The sequence below is a fragment of the Cydia strobilella genome, chromosome 5 (assembly GCF_947568885.1).
Source record: "Cydia strobilella chromosome 5, ilCydStro3.1, whole genome shotgun sequence".
Taxonomy (NCBI): Eukaryota; Metazoa; Arthropoda; class Insecta; order Lepidoptera; family Tortricidae; genus Cydia; species Cydia strobilella.
In genome coordinates this window covers 10,037,050-10,060,958 of record NC_086045.1, presented here as the reverse complement: position 1 = coordinate 10,060,958, position 23,909 = coordinate 10,037,050, and the positions used below count along the sequence as shown (strand labels likewise).

General features: G+C 37.5%; 1 protein-coding gene across 1 annotated transcript in view; it reads right to left on the bottom strand.

The window, feature by feature from the left end:
- LOC134741677 (uncharacterized) overlaps positions 1–23,909 on the bottom strand; it is a 50,998-nt gene extending 27,089 nt beyond the window's left edge. Inside the window, exons 1-6 of the mRNA XM_063674548.1 lie at positions 23,697–23,909; positions 13,587–13,677; positions 10,715–10,906; positions 6,467–6,541; positions 5,788–5,967; positions 4,204–4,335 (exon numbers count right to left, since the gene is read on the bottom strand). Of these exons, the coding sequence (XP_063530618.1) occupies positions 4,204–4,335; positions 5,788–5,967; positions 6,467–6,541; positions 10,715–10,906; positions 13,587–13,664 (657 nt within the window). The 5' untranslated portion in view covers positions 13,665–13,677; positions 23,697–23,909. The remainder of the gene's footprint in view (positions 1–4,203; positions 4,336–5,787; positions 5,968–6,466; positions 6,542–10,714; positions 10,907–13,586; positions 13,678–23,696) is intronic.

Sequence of the window (23,909 nt, the reverse complement as noted above, 5' to 3'; positions counted from 1 at the left end):
AGGGTGGTCACAACTTGACGTTCCTTTGCGTGCACGACCACAGATTAAATAATTACTTGAATTTTGACAACCCTAAATAGGCGAAAGGGATAGTGCCATATATTAGAAAGGGCCAGCATGATTCGACCCTGAACAGCTGTCTAACTTCGGTTTTGAGGAAGTTTCCTTTCTGTACGGTAGTATCAAAGATAGATATAACTCCGTAATAGATGGATACAGTCTAAGGAAAAAACGTGCCTCGAAAATCAAGAAAATTTGATTCTCGTTCAGAGGGCGCTACTAGTTTTGGCCTACAGTCGTATAGATGGCTTTGACGGTTTCGTTTGTTATTTAACAATTTTAACGCATATCAGTGAAAGAACATGGGTCAAAATCATAAAAATAATTAATGCAAATAAAAAAAATCATTTATCTATATTTAAATACATTCTATCGTATTTTTATAAATCTTCATTTTTAGTTTTAAAGTGTGTCGACAGATGGCAGTGAATTTACTGGGGTTACAAAATTTACTATGACAGTACCGCTCTAGTATAAGTTACTCTATGGTAGTACTATTATTTATTCTGTGGTACAACTTTAAATAGAAATGCCCTAATACAAAATTATTTTAGCGAAAGGCATAGTAAATATATATTATTGAAATGACTTTTGATTTTGTTACAAAGTTTAAAATGAATTCAGGAGAATTAATATGAACCCACAAAAGTAAGTTTTAAGTACCTAACATTAAACATCTTAGGAGATCATTAAATACCTGTAAGTAACTTTCACTCCTTTCGCGCGTAGGTGCATGTTGTAACATAGGTAAATATTACGAATAACCATTTACTTTGTGCTTATTAATCTTATTATGAATAATACCAGCTAAAAGTATGACTACACATGTATAAGTTTTTATATTCAAGTACTTAGGGAATATATAAATTGTACGGTACAGTGTACAGGTTACTGAGATTTCGTCACTCCAAAATTAGTAGTTAAATTTAGAAGAGTAGGAATAGGTAATAAAGTAAAAATAGTAATACTTGAACCTCAATATCCTCAAATAGTCCTCTAAAAGAGGAAGAGAAACGTGTCACTATAGAAGAAATTCATGATAATGTGCATACATTGTCATTTTATGTTTATAAAAGTATATAAGAATAAGTTAGAAAACTGCAAACGATATTGCACCAGTGGCTCTTGTACAATGGTCTTACATTGATATCGTATTCTCCGTACAGTCGCCATCAGATATATCGGAGCGGCCGAGGTGTTCACAATATCTGAACACGCACTCTAACGCCGTGACAATAGAGGCGTGTTCAGATATTTGTGAGCGCCTTGGCCTCTCCGATATATCTGATGGCGACTGTACTTACATCGTTACGTCGTACAAAATTATAAGTCATTTGCTCATTTGTAATGGCGCCTACATAATTTACCCTAATAAATGTAAAGTGTAAACTAACTCGTGTAGACTTAACTGAAAAACGTGTGGTCATGCTCATGCATTGTAGGGTAGACGATACGAAAACACTTTTATGAAACCCGCATCATCAAATCGGTTCAGCCAAACGCGAGATAATCGCGAACAAACAGACATACAAACATACGGGTCAAACTGAGAACCTCCTTTTTAGGGTTCCGTACCCAAAGGGTAAAAATGGACCCTATTACTAAGACTCCGCTGTCTGTCTGTCTGTCTGTCTGCCTGTCTGTCTGTCTGTCTGTCTGTCCGTCCGTCTGTCACCAGGCTGTGTCTCGTGAACCGTGATAGCTAGACAGTTGAAATTTTCACAGATGATGTATTTCTGTTACCGCTATAACAACAAATACTAAAAACAGAATAAAATAAATATTTAAGTGCCATCCCATATAACAAACGTGATTTTTTTGTCGTTTTTTGCTTAATGGTACGGAATTTGATTCCCTTGACTTGAGTGTCGACTATACTTTTTTTTTCAACATAAACGGCCGTATCTTTTTTATGTTCTTAGAAGTAAAAAAAAACACAGCTTTAAGGGACTGTAGACTTGAGTATATATATATGGCTTTAATTTCAACTCGATACCTCTACGCGTTCCCGAGATAAAGGATCTTGACAGAAATGACAGACGGACGGACGGACGGACGGACAGCAAAGTGATCCTATAAGGGTTCCGTTTTTTTTCCTTTTGAGCTACGGTACCCTAAAAACAATTAGTCATGTTGTATCAATCGAATTCATAACATTTTTGAAAGACCTAATGAACGACATTTCACGAAAGAAAAGTACCATTGTTAGTTCAAATATGGCGAAGTGTGTAGGCGTCATTATCAATGTGACTCTGTATACTCTTTTATGCCAAGCAAGCTTGCGTCATCTGCTAGAGCAATATAAATTGCACTATCTCACTCTATCTTCACGAAGAGCCCGCACGACAAGATCAAACCCAGCAACTGAAAAACAAAATTTACCACATTAGTAATCCTGTTTATTATACTACTGCCTACCTATCCTGTTTATTACTGTTTGTACTTAAATATAACACAATGGATAACCTTTATACGATATGAATAAAGCAACAAGCAAAAGTAAAGCAGTAAGCAAATAGGACGGATATTCCCGGCAGTTATGTCCTTTTATTCTATTAAAATAGATTTTTGTTGAAAAACTCAATAACAGCTCAACCGAAACAGTTTAAAATAAGAAGTACTTTTTGAAAATGTATTGAGTAAAATAGCTGTAATATAGTTACAGTCAGACCTACGGACATACAGACATGAGTAAGGTCAACCGGGGAAAATGCGTTACTGTTTTTTATAGTTATTTGTTATACAAGGGTGCAAAGTTGTATTTTACCCGCGAGTGTTTTAACACACGAGAAGTAAATTACATTTGCACCCGTGTGTAACACAAAACTTTTCCCCTCACTATAGCGAGGAAAGTGCAACATCCACAGGCGTTAGATCATCTTCATCAACTGGAATCACTAATTTTTTTACGATATTATAACAAAAAACTCTGGAAATTCTGTACTTTTACGTGAGAAGTTATTAAGTAAAATTTTTGTTGACAATGTTGACATTTCTGACGTATGAAATGTCAATGATGCGTTTTGAAATTGCATCGACTTAACTTGTGCGTTCAGAATTATATTTAACATAATTATTAAAAAACAAACGTTTATTATGGAATTATAAGGTTTATGACTTAAAATAATTAAATAAAGCTAATTCTGGTATTTTCTATTAGATTCTCAAACCATTTATTTAATGATAATTAATATCGAACGAACCATTATTATGAGCGTTTTACGTTTTGTTATCTGTCAAGCTACTTAAACACGCTCCATCCAAGGTCAAATTACTTTCCCCACTAGTGGATAAAATGCGTTTTTCCCCGCTTGTTTTAAATTATATTTTATTATATTATATATTTTTTTACTCTCCTTTAACCGCATATTATGAAATATTTAATATGTATATTGAAATATTATTTTGCTGTGCTTTCTACAACTCTTTGCCAAGATAATTCGTAAAGTAAATTTTTCGTTGCGCTATAATTTAAATATATAGAGGTTTTTTTTTAAACTCATGAAATGTGTTCATAATACAGTATTTTAGATAATATACTCAATACAAGGGGCCAAAAACAGCAATTAACACCATCGAGTAGAAAATAGTATAATCTGGGTAAATGCGTCCCTAATTTGTAGACGTATTTAACCAAACCTAATTTCCAGATGCTGTAAAGTTCAGATGTTTCGAGTCGATTAAAAAACTAATATAAAAAAAATATTATAGGTTTTATTTAGGTGTGGGCGAAACTGTTTTTGGTAAAAAAAAACTGGAAAATGTATTACTTATATTGGAAAGCTTGGCAAGCAAGAAGCAAGAATCCTCCAAGAATTTGACATGGCTTTTTCCAAAACAGAAGAATTCAGTGAAGTTCCGTTTGCAAAAATAGCGGACCGCAGTTTGACTTCTGATCCTTGTAGTGGGGTTCCTTCGTCGCTCCTAGAAACCCGATGTTTTCGGGCTGAAAAGTGGTGCCGTTACAACCACCAGCCCTTTGAATTTCCCCCTTACAATTCTCATACATTCGCTATCGAAAAAATCTCACCTTTTGCGTAAATTGGACTAATTTGAGTGTAGCATTTCCCAGCGGGGGTAGCAGTGCGGCGCGGCGATGCAGTCGCAATTACAATTTAGTTTAGTTTCGATGAGCGTTATTACCATGATGAACGCCACGATGATGGCAATGACGCCGACGTACACGGCGTTCTCGCGCAGAAACTCTACCGTATGCGGCAGGCAGCCGTCCATGTACATGGTCGCCGGGTTGCCGGAGTACTTGCAGTCCATGCGCTAAACAAATACAATCATGATCATGACATAGAATTAGGTAGCTAGTTTGATCTGAAACCATGAAATTTGGAAAAAAGTAATATAGGGGAGAGCGGGGATCGACAAACGTAACGGCGGGTGGAAAGTAACTATTGCTCTGTAGGTTTATCTAATAGTCAAAACACCACTTCACTTGCATTCAGTCAAATCGGGCGCCAGGTGCTATTAGGTTGTGTGAGAGGACGCAACGTGATTTTTTGAATCAAAAGTACGTTTTTTTACTTTTAGTTATTTAATGTTTACGTTGTATTAAAAGACATACATTTATCTGAATATTTTTGCATATTGATTATTGATTAGATTGATTGCAAAATGTTTTAATGTGTTTTGATTTCATATATGTCATATTAAATTCATTACAAACCTCTTGTGTCTTGTTACTCTTGACCCACAACGTGTTACTTTCGGCCCGCCAACGGGGTCATAAATAACAAAAGATTTTTTTTTTTTAAAGTCACTTATACAAACAAAATACACAATTATAAGGTTAATCAAGATGTTAATGTACAGAACATGAACAAGATATATATGACTAAGTAGGTACCTACATTAATTTCATCAAAGTAATAACAGTTAACCAGAAGCTCTCAGGTCTAAATAAAAGTGTTACGTTTGTCCCCGCTCTCCCCTACGTATATCACAAAAAATGCAATTTAAACTCATTTGCAGTTGATGGCCTGAATATAAGGAACCGGTTTTCCAACGACAAATTAACTTAATTTGTATATACTTATATTAATCCAACTTATACTTTTAGGAACTTTCATAGTTCAAGTAGGTATTAACTTCAGTAGGTATAGTGTTAGCGAATTATAGAGAACCCTCTGAGCTCGTTCGATAGACGAACTGGCGCGAGATTTTCACTAAACGGCTATTTTATTCATAGACATACGACACAACTTTGAATAAATCTAAACATTCTTAACACTCTCATAAGGGTTTTATGGAAAACAAGTAGTTAGGATCCATTTTTAAGTATTCTTTGCTAATTTTTAGGTTAAGTCAGGTGTTCCCAAACTGTGCGCCGCGGCACCCTGGTGCGCCGTAGACAGTAAAAAAGGGCGCCGTGAGGCAATCCTCCTCACTATGTTACCTATTTCGAATAGCCTAGCTAGGTTAGGGCGCCGAGATTCAATATTTTTTAAACATGCAAGTGCGCCGCGGACTGAACAAGATTGTGAACCCCTGGGTTAAGTTATAGGTTCAGGTCAAAAGCGAGTATCTTGCATAAATCGTGTGTGCCCTCGCACATTGTTTTTACGAAAGACTAGCTAAGAAACCAAATTTCTAAGGTTGTATTGCCCATTAATGGTCTGTCAGTATACCTTATAGTTGCGTAAATAAGTATGGATAAAATCAATTCAATCAATTCAAACACGATCAATTTTGTACACGATATCTATAGTGGCCCACCTTCCCAGGGTAAACCTCCTTGCAGCAGCTCTCGGGCACGTTGCCGTTCCAGTCCTTGTAGTTGTGTACACCGCAGCACTGCAGGTAGGTCTGCGTGTCGTCCCAGGCGCGCGTGTATTCCGGCCGCACGCCGTAGAACGGTATGGACGCAAACATCTCGCGGTCCAGCGTAGTCAGCACCTGTATTTTAAAATGTGTACGGAATTTGTATTTCGCTCCTAACTCTTACCTATCAAGATAAATAAAAAATCGAAAAAAGTCAAACGAAGGGACATAGCTACGGTTAATATAGGTAACAATAAATTATGTAAAAATATTTTCTATAATGTATATGCATCCAGGGAGGAAAATGGGGACTACGTTTTAATAGAGAAGCAGTAGTTCACTAATCTCTTTCATTCCAACCAATATAGGTAGTAATAGTACCTAATGTGAGCCCTAAAAAGTAGTTTTCTTTTAATTATATATATCTACAATAATTGGTACAGTTATCGGCCGAATACACCCCCGTATATAGACATTTCATTAAAGGACAGGGTTCCCAAACTGTGCTATTCGAGAGCTACGCGCGGGTTACAAGAGAGTCGCAAAAGAATTGACAATATAAAAGGAGTCGCACTTCGTAAAAGTTTGAGAACCCCAACATTATAACTAGAATAGTAAGGTAGGCGTCTTTTACCTTTTCCCGAAACACGAACTGCAGGATACCTCCAACAAGCATTAGCACGAAAATGATGAACACGAGGATGTAGTACTGAAACAATAAATTGACCCATGTATGAAATTTAAGTTACAACTTACAAAGGGTACATTACATGTAAACAAAGAAAGAATATGCACCAGTTAAAGCGCCTGTCACCGTTAAATTTAAACATTTCCAAAACTTAAAAAGTAATTTTGTGGTTTTATGAAACCACGATGCAAGTGAAACTTTTTTCCGGATATTCGGATAGGCATTTAACTGAAAATTTTCGGAAAATTATTCGATTTATATAATACAATAATATTTCAGGCTATATACACTGCTGCTGCACACAGCTCACTGCTGCTTTCACTGCTGGGCACAGACCTACTCTCATGCGCGAGAGGGATTGGGCTATAGACCCCGCGCTAGCCCAATGTGGGGACTTCACAAGTTCATATACGCCTTTGAATTTCATAGCGGATGCAGGTTTCCTCTCGATGTTTTTCTTCACCGAAAAGCTAGTGGTAAATATCAAATGATATTCCGTACATAAGTTCCGAAAAACGGTTATTATTAATTCCCAAAGTAACCTCTAACTCGGACTTTTAATCAAACTTTACTCGGTTATTTATTATGTGACACTAACAAAAAAAGACAATCTTAACTTAAATAGTACCTAATTTGTCAGCTTTCGCTTTTTAAAATAAAAAATAATACCGTTTAAAAATCGACAAAATTCGATCAAAATTGACACTTTGCGCGCAATTGCGCGTTTTTTCTTGCGAAATGTGAGTGATAGCGGAATCGTGACGTCAGTGACGTTCGAAAACAAAAAGTCGTATGTGACTGTAAACTTCCTATTATGATAATTATGACTATTTGCCATTTACCGTAGAATTTGACAATAAAGAGAGTGACTTATTAAACCTTAGCGTATTTAATAGCGTATATGCATGTCGGATGCCATATAGATGTTGTGTAAACAACATAAGTTAGGTATGCTGATGACATGGTGCTACTCGGCCCCTCGATCAATTCCATTAGAAAACTGGTTTGTAGATGTGAGACCTATGCTGCTCGGCATGGTCTTAGGTATAACGCAAATAAAATTGAGATGATGGTTTTTAAAGCTCGCAAATTCAACCCTCAAAGTATACCTACGATCATGCTGAGTAGTGTGCCTCTTAAAATAGTTAGCAAGTTTAAATATCTGGGTCACATAGTAACAGAGGAGTTGGATGATGACCTAGATATAGAAAGAGAAAGAAGAGCCTTAGCAATCAGGGGCAACATGCTCATCCGTAGATTTGCAAAATGTTCAAGGGAAGTTAAGCTCACACTCTTTAAAGCATATTGTACATCTTTTTATACATGCAGTCTATGGGTGAAGCATACGAAGCGTGTTTATAACGCGCTTCGTGTTCAGTTTAATAATATCTTCAGGATGTTGCTAAAGCTGCCTCGCCGCTGTAGTGCGTCAGGCATGTTTGCCGAGGCGCACACGGATCGCTTCCATGCCATCAGACGCAAGAGGGTAGCCTCTTTGCTGAGACGAGTGAGAGGCAGCAGTAACAGCATCCTGGGGATGGTAGCTGGACGCCTCGACTGCCCTATATTAAGGCACTGGGCTAATATTGTAATAGGCAGTACAAATTAATAAAGTAAGTAAGTAAGTAGGTACTTGTTTGTATTTGTTTTTGTTTTTATGGCTAGCTCTTAATTATGTAAATGTTGTAAATGTTATAATTAGACTAACACTTAGTTTATAGGTTCCCTAGTTTAAGTATCACTAACAAAATATGGATTTTTTAAAAGTCTGAATTAAATAATTTTTATTTATTTTAAGGTTAATAAGGTCTACTACTGTCCGTAACATTTTGTATGAAATTACAAGCAAATATCAGCCTTCGTGAATTAAGTATTTGTAACCTTAGTCTTAGTCCGATCAAAGAGAATATAATATAGGACTAGCTTTTGCCCGCGGCTTCGCCCGCGTGATTTAAGAATCAGTGTCGTTTTGTCTAATGTGCGGGGGTGGCAGGGGAAGGAGATCTACGAAAATATGGTTTTATAACGACTTACAAAAGATGGTTTTTATGGTTTATGGTTCGTAGGTAGAATATTATAATATTAGAATATGTATAAGGTACTTACGATTTTTTGCATTTTACTTAGAATGGAAACCTAAACTTATAAAAAGCAAACAGCAAAAACCTTCTTGCATAGCACCTTGAATGTACTCATTACGGATGCAGGAAGTTTCCCAAATTCCCAATGACTGGCTCCTCCCGCCCTGTCCGTCCCGCCGCGCCGCCCGCACTTGCCTAGGTACCGATTGACGACGATCGAGATGGCACCACAACAAATACAACTTTAAAAATGTATTAGGATAACGCGGGTCTCGTTCCATACCTCAAAAGCAAAAATAGAACCCTTATAGGATCACGTGTGGCTGTCTGTCAGTCTGTCTGTTAAAACTGATTTTCTCCGAAACTACTGGACCGTTTGAATTGCAATTTGGCACAAATACGAGTACTTTCAAGAATTTTCATGCCCACATTATTAAATTTCAAAATCGATGCCATTTTCGTATTTAACGTCCCAAAAAATCATGAAAACGTCACCCATATTGATATTTAGATATTTCAACCCCATTGCACACCAACAGGGGAAATGGTTTTTACGTCCGCCACGTTGGATTTAAAAATTGTTGTTGTTTTCGTAATCAGCGACCCGATAAACCATAGAAACAATACTCATGTTGATTTGTCACCACATTTCCCCCTTTTAGGGGCTGAATTTTCATAAATCGAATATATCGAATAAAATAGTCAAACTAATCTTGTTTCCCCATACAAACTTTGGACCCCCATTTCACCCCCTTGGGGGTAAATTTTGAAAAATTATTTCTTAGTGCACCGAGTCTCTAGGACCAGCGGTTTGGGCTGTGTATTGATATATCGTCAGTCAGTCAGTTTCTTCTTTTATATATTTAGATATAGTGTTACTGTCATAGTAAATTTTGTAGCCACAGTTAATTTACTGCCATATATCGAAACACGATTAAACCTAAAAATGAAAATGTATAAAAATATCCAAAAACGTTTATATATATGTATATATATAAGAACAAATGTTTTTTTTAAATTTGTATTTATTATTTCTATATGAGTTTGACCACTTTGACTCATGTTCTTTCACTGATGTGTGTTAAAATTGTTAAATAACAAACGAAACTGTCAACGCCATCTAGTCTTGAATAATCTATGCGAGAATCAATTTTTCTTGGTTTTCGAGGCACGTTTTTTCCTTAGACTTTATTCATCTTATACGGAGTTACATAATATAGGTCTTTGGTCCGATAATGAAGCTTAATTTAAAGACTATAAACTCTAAGTACTCGATATAAAGTAGATTTTTACTAATGCTGTAATTCTGTAATGCGACATGCTAAAGACAGACCAAAAAAAATTAGGTGATAGAATAAGTTTTACTTTAAAAAAAATGGGAAATTTCGTAGTTCGCTGCTGATTCAATCAATCCGTCAATTGTTTAGTCCTAAAACTCAAAAACTGTTGTTACTGTTGAGAAACGTCTCGAGCGTTAGCGTAAAAAATATGTCGCTATTCGCTAATAATGTTTTTCCAAGCTTAAAGTTTTTGCTAGTATAACACGAAAGGGTATTAACGCACGCGATATCGACCTGGCAATCATTACAAAAACAAACTTAAGGTTCTTTGAACTACCCCGGTACTTCCATTCGTTTATTTACTTATTGTAAAAATATTTACGTAGTCAAGGGTAATTTGCACAAGCTATTGTGACCGCTTAACAACGACGGGCCGTATGTTTGTTAGCTAACTTTCGTGGACAGTGTCGTAACACTCGTAACAGGATGGAAAAGCGGGCAAAATGCCACCGACCCTCTGACCCGAGAGGAGCCCCAATTTACCCGAGAGGCCGTAAACACAGAATCATATGCCCGCATTCTATGAATTTGCCACCGGCGTCACTTGACCTCCTTAGCCGCGCCGCAGCAGCCCAGCGGCGCGAGCAGCATGACCGCCGCTTTCGTGGCCACCACCACGGTACCGAGTGCACGAGTAGGTTGTCGTTCCGTGAGCAGCATGCACTTGACCTTAGCCGCGCGCGCCGCAACAGTCCAGCAGTGCAAGTACCTAGCATGATCGCGGCTCTCGTGGCTACCACCACGGTACGGAGTGCACGAGCAGGTTGTCGTACCGTGAGCAGCATGCACTTGACCTCCTTAGCCGCGCCGCAGCAGCCCAGCAGTGCGAGGAGCATGACCGCCGCTCCTGTGGCCACCACCACGCCCACGGAAGCGATGAACATGTTGTTGCTCATTAACGTGCTGGAGAAGGAACGCGTCACCCACACCCACGCGCCCAGCGCCAGCGCCAGCAGCCCACCGATCTGCAATTAAACATATGCAAATACTACTTATAATCGCTAAACCTTTCCTAATTAATCTTAAACTAAAAAAAAACCGGTCAAGTTCGTTCGTTTAACTCGCGCACCGAGGGTTCCGTACAAACTTTTAATTTTCTCATGTAAATAGAATCACGAAAGACTTTACCAGAAGTATACTAAGCGTAGCGCCATCTATCGGCAAATTGGCTAACTAATTTGCGCCATCTGTATGTATGTTGGTTTTTCAAGGATACTAGACTTATATTGACCGGGATATAATCAAGGATACTTAATTTTTTATCATGTGAACCGATTTCAACAATTCTTGTTTTATTTGAAAGAAGGTATTTTAGTGTAATCTCATAGACATTTCAAGTATAACAAACACCCGCAAATGGGCTTAAATTGGAAATTAACTTAGAAAATGTTTTTTGATAATTAAAAAAAAAAAGATTTTAAGATAGAGGTGTTTGATTATATTTTTCCTGTAATATTTATGATAACTTTATTAGTATGTAAAAATTTCAAAAATTTTCGTTGGTAAACTTCGGAGATAAGGGCGGGGGAAAGGTATTTTTTTCACATTTTCCTTCGTAAGTATTTTTTTTTCACTATGAAAAACAAGTAAAAAATTGTTTTGTAATGTTCAATTCGAGCTCTTTCAAATGATATCCCACTCGACCTAGTAACTAGACGTTGACTTTTTGCCCCCTCTTTATATTGGGCATTTTTCATAATTAATAAAAATAAAATAAAAAAATTACACTTCCAATGTGTTAAAGTTAGCGCTGTTCATAACTATATCAAATTTCAAATCGATAGCTTCAGTAGTTCTCGAGATATTTAGCAATGTGACAGATAGATAGACGGACAGAGTCGCACCATAAGGGTTCCTTTTGTACCTTTTTGGTACGGAACCCTAATTTATTTACAGTACAGTTTAGAAAGCCATTAAAACCTATAGCTTCGTTAGTTAGGTACTGGTCTTTATCATCAGCTCCAAGTCCCCAAATTATCGTATAGTAGTATCTTAGGTACAATTGAAAGCAAAGCTCGACTTTAAGGTGAAAATTCTGAATATGAGTACGTAGTAAAAAATAAAATAAAACCATAACAACGAAGGGCTTCCATCGCGTGTGAATTACTTAGGGCGGTGTACAGCAGAGGTGTCGTTGATTTATATTATAAATTTATCCTGGCGTCACCCACGCCTACATTAACAATGCGGAAGCTAAGATAGGAATCTAACTGCGCTGGGAAATATAAATAAATAGGTCACTGTTTGACTCTGTTTTGGTCGCTGTGGTGTTCGAGTAGAATTCAGATTCAGAATATACAAATCTCCAAAAACTGTATCTAAATATAATTAACCTATGTATTAACTTACCCAGCCTATAGTATACAGTGTGTCCAGGTAGTTGCCAGGGTATTTAGAACCAGTATACAATAGTATTTTACACAATCGTGATATAATAGAGAGCTTATCAGTCGAGTACCGTGTTTAGGCCACGACGCTTGCTGAGTGGCCTAATGAAGGTACGAAATTGAAAAGCTTGATTATAGCACTATTGTATACAATACTTTTTCTCTTCTAAAATTAGGTAAGTAAGGTAAGCCCCGCTAGCGGGGCTCCTATTTCTGGGCAGTTTGCCCTTCGGGCTACCTAACGAACCTAACCTACCTACCTATTGATTTAGTGTGACGTCCGTGAAAACATCTAACCTACTTACCTACTTACGCTTTTTTCCCCAAAGTGTAATATTTTCACGGTGGTCACACTAAATCATTAGGTAGGTAGGTTAGGTTTGTTAGGTAGCTTCAGATACCCGAAGGACAAACCGCCCAGAAATAGGAGTCCCGCCTCGCGGGGCTCCGTCTAAGTTGTGAAGTTTAAGTTTTTTTTTTAAGCCATGGTCACCCTAACGAAACCCACAACGTTTGACGTTGACGCTATTAAACGCACTGACACTTTGCAAACCGCCTTCCGCAATTTGCAAACTGGGACTTCCGGTTCGAGCGCCATCTTGATAGTTAGCATCGTGATTAATTACTTTGTTTTTTGCTCATTGTTTGTCATTCATATTGTTTAAAGTGTAATATCGATAGCTTATTATACAGTAAACTAATGTGGTAGTATGCAGTGAATGGAGAATTAATTTTGAAGCGCGTTTAACCACCATCTTGGAGTCAACGGCCGGTAGTCCACGTGCTTCTTGTAAAGTCTAGCTATCGATTTACAAGAGCTAACAAATCACCGTACACTGTCTTGTACAACCGTACAATTTTTGTCGTTTTTAAACCTCTTAATACCTTGATACTGGCGAAATAGTCCCACTGGGCTGAAGCCATAATTTTAAAAGAAGAAGAGAAGATTTGCAAACTGCTTCGCGTTTATAAAATGACGACCCCGGATTCACGAAAAAATCTGCGGTTTCTTATACCTTTCAGCGAAAGTGGCGAAACATACATACCTATATCTAGGTTTTCTTTAGAACCGCTGTTTTTTAATCACGATAAAGTTAGACATATTTAAAAATTGCTTAATAGTAAAATTTATCAGTTAGACCTACACATTCCCTTCTTAGCCTATGGCTAGACATAGACAAATCACCCTGACCCACCTGAATCACCCACCCGAGTTTGTACTGACACAGGTAAACTAGAAAAGAGCCAACTTACTTACAAAGGTAACAACGTTGATGCATATCAGTGAGAACTTCATACATCGCCCGCAGCTGTCCATCGTGCCGCCCATTCCCATCTCGTCGGCTAGCCTGAAACATCCAACACCGAACTTCAGATTCAGTTACAGATGCAATATAGGTAATATATGCTGCATATACTTAAAAAATACAAGCAGAGGTAAATCCGTTCCGTCCGCGACTTGTTATTGATAATTTGTTACTAAAGCCCGGTTCACATTTGTCTGTCGTATCGTGTTGTGGGCTTAATAACTCCACTCATTGCACGACTTACGTAACTTACGTTACGACTCACTCGAGGTGATCTCCCAGTGTGTTAATGGAACCCATCGTGCCATGAAACAATGCAGCGTTTTCGAATAGGCGTTATGGGCGTACCATAAGTATGCAAATACCTACATATAAATCGCTTTAATCGACAACCGACAATGAGTAAGTACGAGTACCTTACCTTTTAATTGATAGCGTCATAAATGGTTTTATTATAACGGTTTAATTGTATCCGCATGTTTTATCGACGTCCCTGTGGTAACCTGTGGTTCTGACGTGTGTGTGTGTGTGTGTGTGTGTGGATTATTGGAAAAGTTAGGATTAAGTACGAGTACAAGTAAGAGAGTACGAGTACTTTTCTCAAATAATCAGAAATTGAAGTTACTGCTATTGTTATCAGCTGTTATTTACAAACAATTTATGTCAGACGTTCTATAGATAACAACAGCCAATTTCAATGATAGGCGTCCAAGTTACAGAATTTGTTAGTACAAATCGGATGTAAAAGCTCCTATACCTAACTTACTTAGTACATAAACCTACTTAGTACAGTTGCTTACATATTACATACAAGTTTTTTTTACACACACAAGGAAATTATTCTAAACTAAACGAAACTACGAATTAAATATAAAAAACCTCACCAAAGTCTCCTGCCTCTGGAATAGTGCCAAGGAATAAGGATGCTGGCGGCGTTGCCCCTTTGCACCGCCAGACTTAAACGTTGGGTAAAGAAAGAGCCTGCTCTGTGGTCACCCGAGGCATCTATTAGTCGGACCGACACTTCTTTTATGAATTTTTTTGTGTCAGTCGACCATGGGCCCAGTGTTTCTATTGCTAGCGCCGCAGACTCGTAGTGTACTCGTTCATTAGGAAAGCGTATTTGCGGCGCTTGAGAGTCTGGGCCTGGTCCGCGGTGGTCCCGGGCTTCCGAGCCGACCCTTCTACGTGGGACGGGGCCTGCGTATCGACATCGACACAGGTAGCGTCCCACGTCCCACGCTAAAGGTCGGCCAAGGCTATTATATAAGGAACCAGAGTGCAGCCGTCCGGTCTCTTGCCGTCGGTGGCAGTGTGGCAGAGAGGCCTGACGGCTTCAAAGTCGCGGGTAAGGAAGCGGTGCTAAGAGCGCGGCGGATAGAAATTAAATATATAGAATGCGTCCCATATCAGTAACCAATTTAAAAAGCACTGGATATTTCGTTTCGATATAAATAGCGTTTCGTTACCGTAAATGCAAATAAAATATTAATGTATTGTTTTTAATAGTAGATTGTTAACCAAGGGATGAAAGGCACTCATTTCTGCCGAGGTATTTTGGCGCTCGAACGCAGTTAGAGCGCCAATAGTCCGAGGCAGAAATTATGCCTTTCACCCGAGTTAAACACTCTACTTTTCATTTCGAATACGAGGAAAGTAAAATGCATGTGTTTTTTTAAAAACATGACTAAGTATACATTTTTATAGTATTTCTTGAGGGTACTTTCAATTAACAATTTAGACAAAAGTATCGTTATTTATGGAATGGAGAGTCAAATATCAGAATTAAAATTGTATAACAAATCCATTAAAACTCAAATTTCAATTACTTATCTTAAAAAAATTAAAAAAATCGTAATTCGAACGTATCATTTTCTGCACACCTTTTAGAACAACAATGACCCTCTTTCAGAGCATGAGAAATAAAAAAGTATTATACCTACACCATTTCGCCGTGCATCGTTATTAACTTAATCGTAATACTTGTTTCGTTGCCTCCATAGCCATACTTAACGATACTATAAAGTCACTCACTCCAGTAATCTAGAAGGCTTTGCCCTTTATTCATAAAATTTTTTGGTGTCTTAGGGTTCCGTACCTCAAAAAACGTTACTCTCATAGGATCACTAAATTTGTGTGTCTGTCTGTCAGTTAGTCTCTCACAGCTAATTTCCTCCGAAACTCCTGGACAGATTGATTGAAATTTGGTCCACACATCACACATGTAGGTAAGTCGGTGAGCCAAAGACGGAGATGTAAATAATTGAAGTTTAGACATGGGAGCCACTTTGGGGTTGGGAAAATTAGATTACAGAGCAGTGTTGGCCGAACGTTAATGCCATTGACCATTAAAAATTAACCATTGAAAAGGTTAATGGCCATTAACCATTGACGGAAATAGTTATTTGTTATACAAGGGTGCAAAGTTGTATTTTACCCGCGAGTGTGGAATTGAAACATGAGCAAGCGAAAGGATTCTATAGTTGAACCACGAGCGAAGCGAGTGGTTCTAAAATAGAATCCTGAGCGTAGCGAGTGTTTCAACACACGAGAAGTAAAATACATTTGCACCCGTGTGTAACACAAAACTTTTCCCCTCACTATAGCGAGGAAAGTGCAACATCCACAGGCGTTAGATCATCTTCATCACTGGAATCACTAATTTTTTTACGATATTATAACAGAAAACACTAGAAATTCTGATTTTTACGTGAGTCGGTGAGAAGAACAGTAAAAATTTTGTTGACAATGTTGACATTTCTGTTCTGACGTATGAAATGTCAACGATGCGTTTTGAAATTGCATCGACTCAACTTGTGCGTTCAGAATTATATTTAACATCATTATAAAAAATCTAACGTTTCTTATGGAATTTTAAGGTTTATGACTTAAAATCATTAAATAAAGCTAAATTTGGTATTTTTTATTAGATTCTCAAACCATTTATTTAATGATAATTAATATCGAACGAACCATTATCATGAGCGTTCTACGTTTTGTTATCTGTCAAGCTACTTAAACACGCTCCATCCAAGGTCAAATTACTTTCCCCACTAGTGGATAAAACGCGTTTTTCCCCGCTTGTATTGAAGGATAAACGACAACTTTCCGAGCTAGTGAGGGGAAAATGAATTAGTAATGGCCATTAACATCAATGGCCATTAATATTATTATTATTATTATTATTTTATCATTAATTTCGCTTGAACATACACAGTTGTTATGGTTACATGTCATTGGGATGTTATAGGTACATAGTGTAGCTATTAAGTGTTACATGCATGTATGGTCTACCACAATATGGCATGCAAAATCTTAGACTAACTTAAAATAATAATCTAAATAATCTAATTACAATGTTTTAGGTTAGTTTAATTTTTATACTCTATGTTTAGGTGGTTATTTATTTAATTTTAAATTGTATTTCAATAAAAATTTATTTCATACTATTGACAATTAAAACGAACTAATGGTTAATGGCTTCACAAACCATTAACAATTAAATCAATTTTTAAAGAAAATTAAAACTGTGATTTATAATTAACAATTAACAAGAAGAAATATCATAATTTTATAAAGGCGTCCATTGGATCAAAGGTCTGCAAGACTGAACTTTTAAAAGTTTTGAGTATGTATTACTCATCCTCCTTATGAACCCTGGCAGTAGCTAGTGGAACTTAGGTTTGGTGCAGCATAGGCACGCGCTGTTTTGGTCATCCGACTGGTCTTGATGAGCACTTAGGAGAGCGGTACCCATGATAGAGCTGATGCTGAACCCTGGCAGTACCTAGTGGAACTAAGGTTTGGTGCAACATAGGCACACGTTGTTTTCGTCATCCGACTCGTCTTGATGAGCACTTAGGAGAGCAGTACCCATGACAGAGATGATGCTGATGAACCCTGGCAGTACCTAGTGGAACTAAGGTTTGGTTGACATATCAGTCAAATTTTACAGATTGACAGGTTTTGTCATTTTCAGTGAAAATTATCTTTTTGGGATAGAAATAAAACTATGAAAAACGGATTATATCGCGTATATTGAATTTATAATACATCCCGACGTTTCGAACTCTTTACAGCGTTCGTGGTCAACGGGTGACACGGGTGGGGCGGGGTTTTTGGGATAGAATTTAGCACCAAGTAACATTGTTAAGTGTAGATTTATACTATTTGTCAAAATTGACATTTTGTGACATTTTTGACAGTTTTGGATCCCAGATCGATGTTTTCGTCATCCGACTCGTCTTGATGAGCACTTAGGAGAGCAGTACCCATGACAGAGATGATGCTGATGAACCCTGGCAGTACCTAGTGGAACTAAGGTTTGGTTGACATATCAGTCAAATTTGACAGATTGACAGTTTTTGTCATTTTCAGTGAAAATTATCTTTTTGGGATAGAATTTAGCACCAAGTAACATTGTTAAGTGTAGATTTATACTATCTGTCAAAATTGACATTTTGTGACATTTTTGACAGTTTTGGATCCCAGATCGAAACGGCTTGTCCAATTTTGATAGGACCTTCAACATTAGTCATGGGACGGAAAATGTAGTTTGACACATCTGTCAAAACTGTCAAAATTGACAGTTTGACATTTTTAGTGATAATTAACATGTTTTGTTAAAGTTTGGTACTAAGTGAGCATAGGCACGCGCTGTTTTGGTCATCCGACTGGTCTTGATGAGCACTTAGGAGAGCGGTACCCATGATAGAGCTGATGCTGAACCCTGGCAGTACCTAGTGGAACTAAGGTTTGGTGTAACATAGGCACACGCTGTTTTCGTCATCCGACTCGTCTTGATGAGCACTTAGGAGAGCAGTACCCATGACAGAGATGATGCTGATGAACCCTGGCAGTACCTAGTGGAACTAAGGTTTGGTTGACATATCAGTCAAATTTGACAGATTGACAGTTTTTGTCATTTTCACTGAAAATTATCTTTTTGGGATATAATTTAGCACCAAGTGACATTGTTAAGTGTAGATTTATGCAATCTGTCAAAATTGACATTTTGTGACATGTTGACATTCTTGGATCCCAAATCGAAACGGTTTGTCCGATTTTGATAGGACCTCCAACATTAGTCATGGGATGGAAAATGTAGTTTGACACATCTGTTAAAACTGTCAAAATTGACAGTTTGACAGTTTTTGTTATTTTTAGTGAAAAATAACGTTTTGTTAAAGTTTGGCACTAAGTGACATAGTTTAGTGTTGTTTGACATATCAGTCAAATTTGACAGATTCACAGTTTTTGTCATTTTCAGTGAAAATTATCTTAATTATTTATGACTAATATTATGACTAATGTTGAAGGTCCTATCAAAATCGGACTAGCCGTTTCGATTTGGGATCCAAAGCTGTCAAAATGTCACAAACTGTCAATTTTAACAGATAGTATAAATCTACACTTAACAATGTCACTGGGTGCTAAATTCTATCCCAAAAAGATAATTTTCACTGAAAATGAGAAAAACTGTCAATCTGTCAAATTTTACTGATATGTCAAACAACACTAAACTATGTCCCTTAGTACCAAACTTTAACAAAACATGTTAATTTTCACTAAAAATGACAAAAACTGTCAAACTGCCAATTTTGACAGTTTTGACAGATGTGTCAAACTACATTTTCCATCCCATTACTAATGTTGAAGGTCCTATCAAAATCGGACAAGCCGTTTCGATTTGGGATCCAAAACTGTCAAAATGTCACAAACTGTCAATTTTGACAGATAGTATAAATCTACACTTAACAATGTCACTGGGTGCTAAATTCTATCCCAAAAAGATAATTTTCACTGAAAATGACAAAAACTGTCAATCTGTCAAATTTTACTGATATGTCAAACAACACTAAACTATGTCACTTAGTACCAAACTTTAACAAAACATGTTAATTTTCACTAAAAATGACAAAAACTGAAACTGTCAATTTTGACAGTTTTGACAGATGTTGACACATCTGTCAAAACTACATTAACATTTTCCATCCCATGACTAATGTTGAAGGTCCTATCAAAATTGGACAAGCCGTTTCGATCTGGGATCCAAAACTGTCAAAAATGTCACAAAATGTCAATTTTGACAGATAGTATAAATCTACACTTAACAATGTTACTTGGTGCTAAATTCTATCCCAAAAGGATAATTTTCACTGAAAATGACAAAAACTGTCAATCTGTCAAATTTGACTGATATGTCAACCAAACCTTAGTTCCACTAGGTACTGCCAGGGTACGTCCCCAACTGGCGGCCGATAAAAAGAAATCGAGAGAAAACGAGGCAGTGCCCGCCAGTGCCAGCAAGAATAAAAACAAGACTCCAGCAGTAGCACCTGGCAAGGCGAAGAAGGCACCCCCTACAAACCCCCCTCTAGCACCAGAGGGCCTCAAAGGAGGGAAGCTAACAAATAAGAAGAAGGCAAAGAAGGAGAGCTCGCAGCCTGCTGGAACATCGGCCCCTAGAGAGCCCCAGGCACAACCTCCTGCACCCGCTTCCTTGGACCAGCCATGGACTAAGGTGGTCAGAAAGGGGGCCAAAAAGAAGGCCGCTGCGCAGTCGCACGTGCAGCCTCAGACGAAGGCGAAAACTCGCCCTAAATTAGGTGGTCGCAATCTCCGCCCACCACGGTCAGCAGCAGTGGTGCTAACGCTGCAACCGGAAGCGGAGGCAAGCGGGGCGACTTATGCCAAAGTGCTGGCTGAGGCTAAAGCTAAAGTCAATCTCGCAGACCTTGGCATCTCGGCTCTGCATTTCCGACGAGCAGCCACTGGTGCACGGGTTCTGGAGGTACCGGGAGTGACCAGTGGCGAGAAGGCTGACAAATTGGCGCAGGAGCTGGCGGAGAAATTGGGGGATGGCGTCAAGGTCTCTAGGCCGACTAAGTGCGCGGAGCTGCGCCTGTCAAACCTAGACGACTCTTTAACTGGTATAGTTCTATTCTAGTGTATAGGTAATAAGGTGTATAGGTATAGTTATTAAAAGAGGCTATCTATGTTGTTATTAACTGAAAATATTCTTTTCCCCTCACTAGCTCGGAAAGCCGTCTTTTATCCTTTAAAACAAGCGGGGAAAAACGCATTTTATCCACTAGTGGGGAAAGTAATTTGACCTTCGATGGAGCGTGTTTAAGTAGCTTTTGACAGATAACAAAACGTAAAACGCTCATAATAATGGTTCGTTCGATATTAATTATCATTAAATAAATGGTTTGAGAATTTAATAAAAAATACCAAATTTGGCTTTATTTAACGATTTTAAGTCATAAACCTTAAATTCCATAAGAAACATTTGTTTTTTTAAATGATGTTGAATGTAATTCTGAACGCACAAGTTGAGTCGATGCAATTTCAAAACGCATCGTCAGAAATGTCAACATTGTCAACAAAAATTTTCTCACCGGCTCCGACACGTAAAAATGCACAACTTCCAGTTTTCTGTTATAATATCGTATTATTGTAAAAAAATTAGTGATTCCAGTGATGAAGATGATTTAACGCCTGTAAATGTTGCACTTTCCTCGCTATAGTGAGGGGAAAAGTTTTGTGTTACACACGGGTGCAAATGTATTTTACTTCTCGTGTGTTGAAACACTCGCTACGCTCAGGATTCTATTTTAGATTTAGTTCAATTATAGAATCCTTTCGCTTGCTCGTGTATCAATTCCACACTCGCGGGTAAAATACAACTTTGCACCCTTGTATAACAAATAACTATTGTTACTGGTTGGAATTGTAATTTAGAAAATTAGTAATACTAATAAGTAGTATATATAAATGAATAACATGTTATGCCATACCCTTCCAGGGTCCATTAAGTACCTATGTAACTTACTGGTATGTATGCAAATAAAGATCTCTATCTCTCTATCTCAACAAAATCGGTTCAGCGGTTTAAGCGTGAAGAAGTAACAGACAGACACACTTTCGCATTTATAATATTAGTATGGATATATTTATTTATTGTTTTAAAATAAACAGTTCGTCCATCCCCAATGAATTCATTGCACAAAATTGTGTGATGTTAGGCCAGGATTACACTTGTAAGAGTTGTAAGTTTTACTTACGTAAGTAGGGACAAAGCTATTTGCTAGAATGAGATAACGATATTCATATCTCATTCTGTAGTATAGCTGTGCTTACGTACCGTAAAACTGTACAACTTTGCCCGCTTTTTGCAGTCTTTTACTTTTTTTTTCAAGTTTCTTGGTCCATATTGCATTACTTATCTGTGGCAATAACATATTGACATACTCTGAAAATGGGTCTTAAACAGGCGGGCCAAAAAAATGTAAAAATTTCAAGATTGCCCACTTTTGCTTACAGTCTCTTAACTCCACCATTATCAACTTTATGGTCATGAAGCAAAGTCTATAATCCAGAATAAACATGGCATAGTTTTGTCGTATAGGTATTAAGTCACTAAGTTCAGTAATTCACCTCCAAACTTATGTGGGCAGTCATTAAAAAAAAAATGCGATTCTTCATACAAAATCCTAAATATGCTAGGGCTGTCAATTTTCACTTTTACCCAAATTATAAAGAAACAATCCAAAATCAACATTAATTTTTTTTAACTGCAAAGGAAGTATACAAAAATATATAAATTAACAAAAATATTAATTATTCAAAAGCACTGCCATTTTTACTAAGCATTAAAAGTAGGTAACTACAGATAACACAACAAGAAACTTTTTTAAACTGCAAAGGAAGTATAAAGTAATATAAATAAAGCGGTTGTTGCTTATATTTCCTCTTAAAATTAGCAAAATAACTTTAAACAACGTTGCATGGTAAATGCCTCCTCGCAAGTCAATAATAACTTACCTACTAGTGACAACCCTAACGGTAAAAATGTGCTGGGCAATGTTGTGAAAAGTGATACGCAAATACGATCATGAGATTGCCCACGATCATAATTACAGAAGTAATGCATATAACGTGTTGAAACTTCGTCTACATCGTTTCTAAGCTGCATATTATCTACAGTTAAAACTACATCCCTGTAGGACTCTCCTGGACCGATATCCCACCGAAGTTTTTTAACTTTTTTTGCCCGCCAAAAAACACGTCCTCATTTGAAGCCGGCTCACGCGTGACTGAAGTTAGCCACACGTCAACTAATAGGCCAGTGTTGCCAGCAATATGATTAGCTATAAACCACAGATTGAAAGGGAGGTGTATCTGTTACTAGTTTTATGATATTTCGCTTCTACTGAAATGTGATGCGGTGGGCAAAGCTATGTTGAAAAGGCAAAGTTGTAACTTTCTACGGTAAGTAAAATTTACAAGTGTAATCCTGGCCTTACGGAACCCTTGAGGCGTGAGTCTCACTCGCACTTGGTTCAATTAATGTAAAGTATTTTTAATTTTTATTTCATTGAATTAATCCAAGGATAACATCGTTTATTAAAATAATAGGAACTTGTTAAAAGGCCTAAGTACATATACAGTCTAATAAAACCAGTAAATAAAAGTAACCCAACTGCCCTTGTAACTAAGTGGTATTTCTACTTGACGTAGTTTGCAATTTTCACTTCTACAGGTGCAATAAAATATGACATACACGTGCAACGTGCACGACGCGGCTTAACTGCACGCTGCACATACTTAAATACAAGCATGCAGCATCTGCATAGCTATACTATATACTATATCCGTTTCGCGTTACGAGACCACTTAGGTAATAACTCAATGTACGAGACTTGATATTGATACTTATCCCACCCATTGCTTGAGTTACGATTCACTCAAGGTGATCTCCCAGCAAAAACAAGGTCCATCTGATCGCAGGTCCCTTCTCTAAGTAACTGATGATGTGATGATAATCGTCACGTAAAACAAATAAGTGAAAGTTCAAGTGCAATTGATGAAGACTAATTATGTTTAAAAGTTATAAAGATTACAATTGAGACCGCGACGAAGTTGTAAGTCTCAAGTTACAATACCGAGAAATGAAGGAAATTGTCAAGTTGCTATGGGAACTAGTAGCGTTTTCAATAGAAATATAAATAACTATCCTATATAACTGGGTCTTAACAACAAAACTTGTTTGTCACCTTAAGTCGTGGCGTCTTCTCTAGAGTTTGGCGCGAAATCCAACAACACAACGTGTGTCACAACTTTTTATCACTGATAACCTTTCACTTTATCATCACTTACTATCTAAGTGTTTACGTCACTGTCCAATTTACAACGGATAAGTTTTGAGTTTATTCAGCGCCGGCCACGAGCTGTATGTTGCAGTCGGTGGGAAAGACTCGACTGGTTTT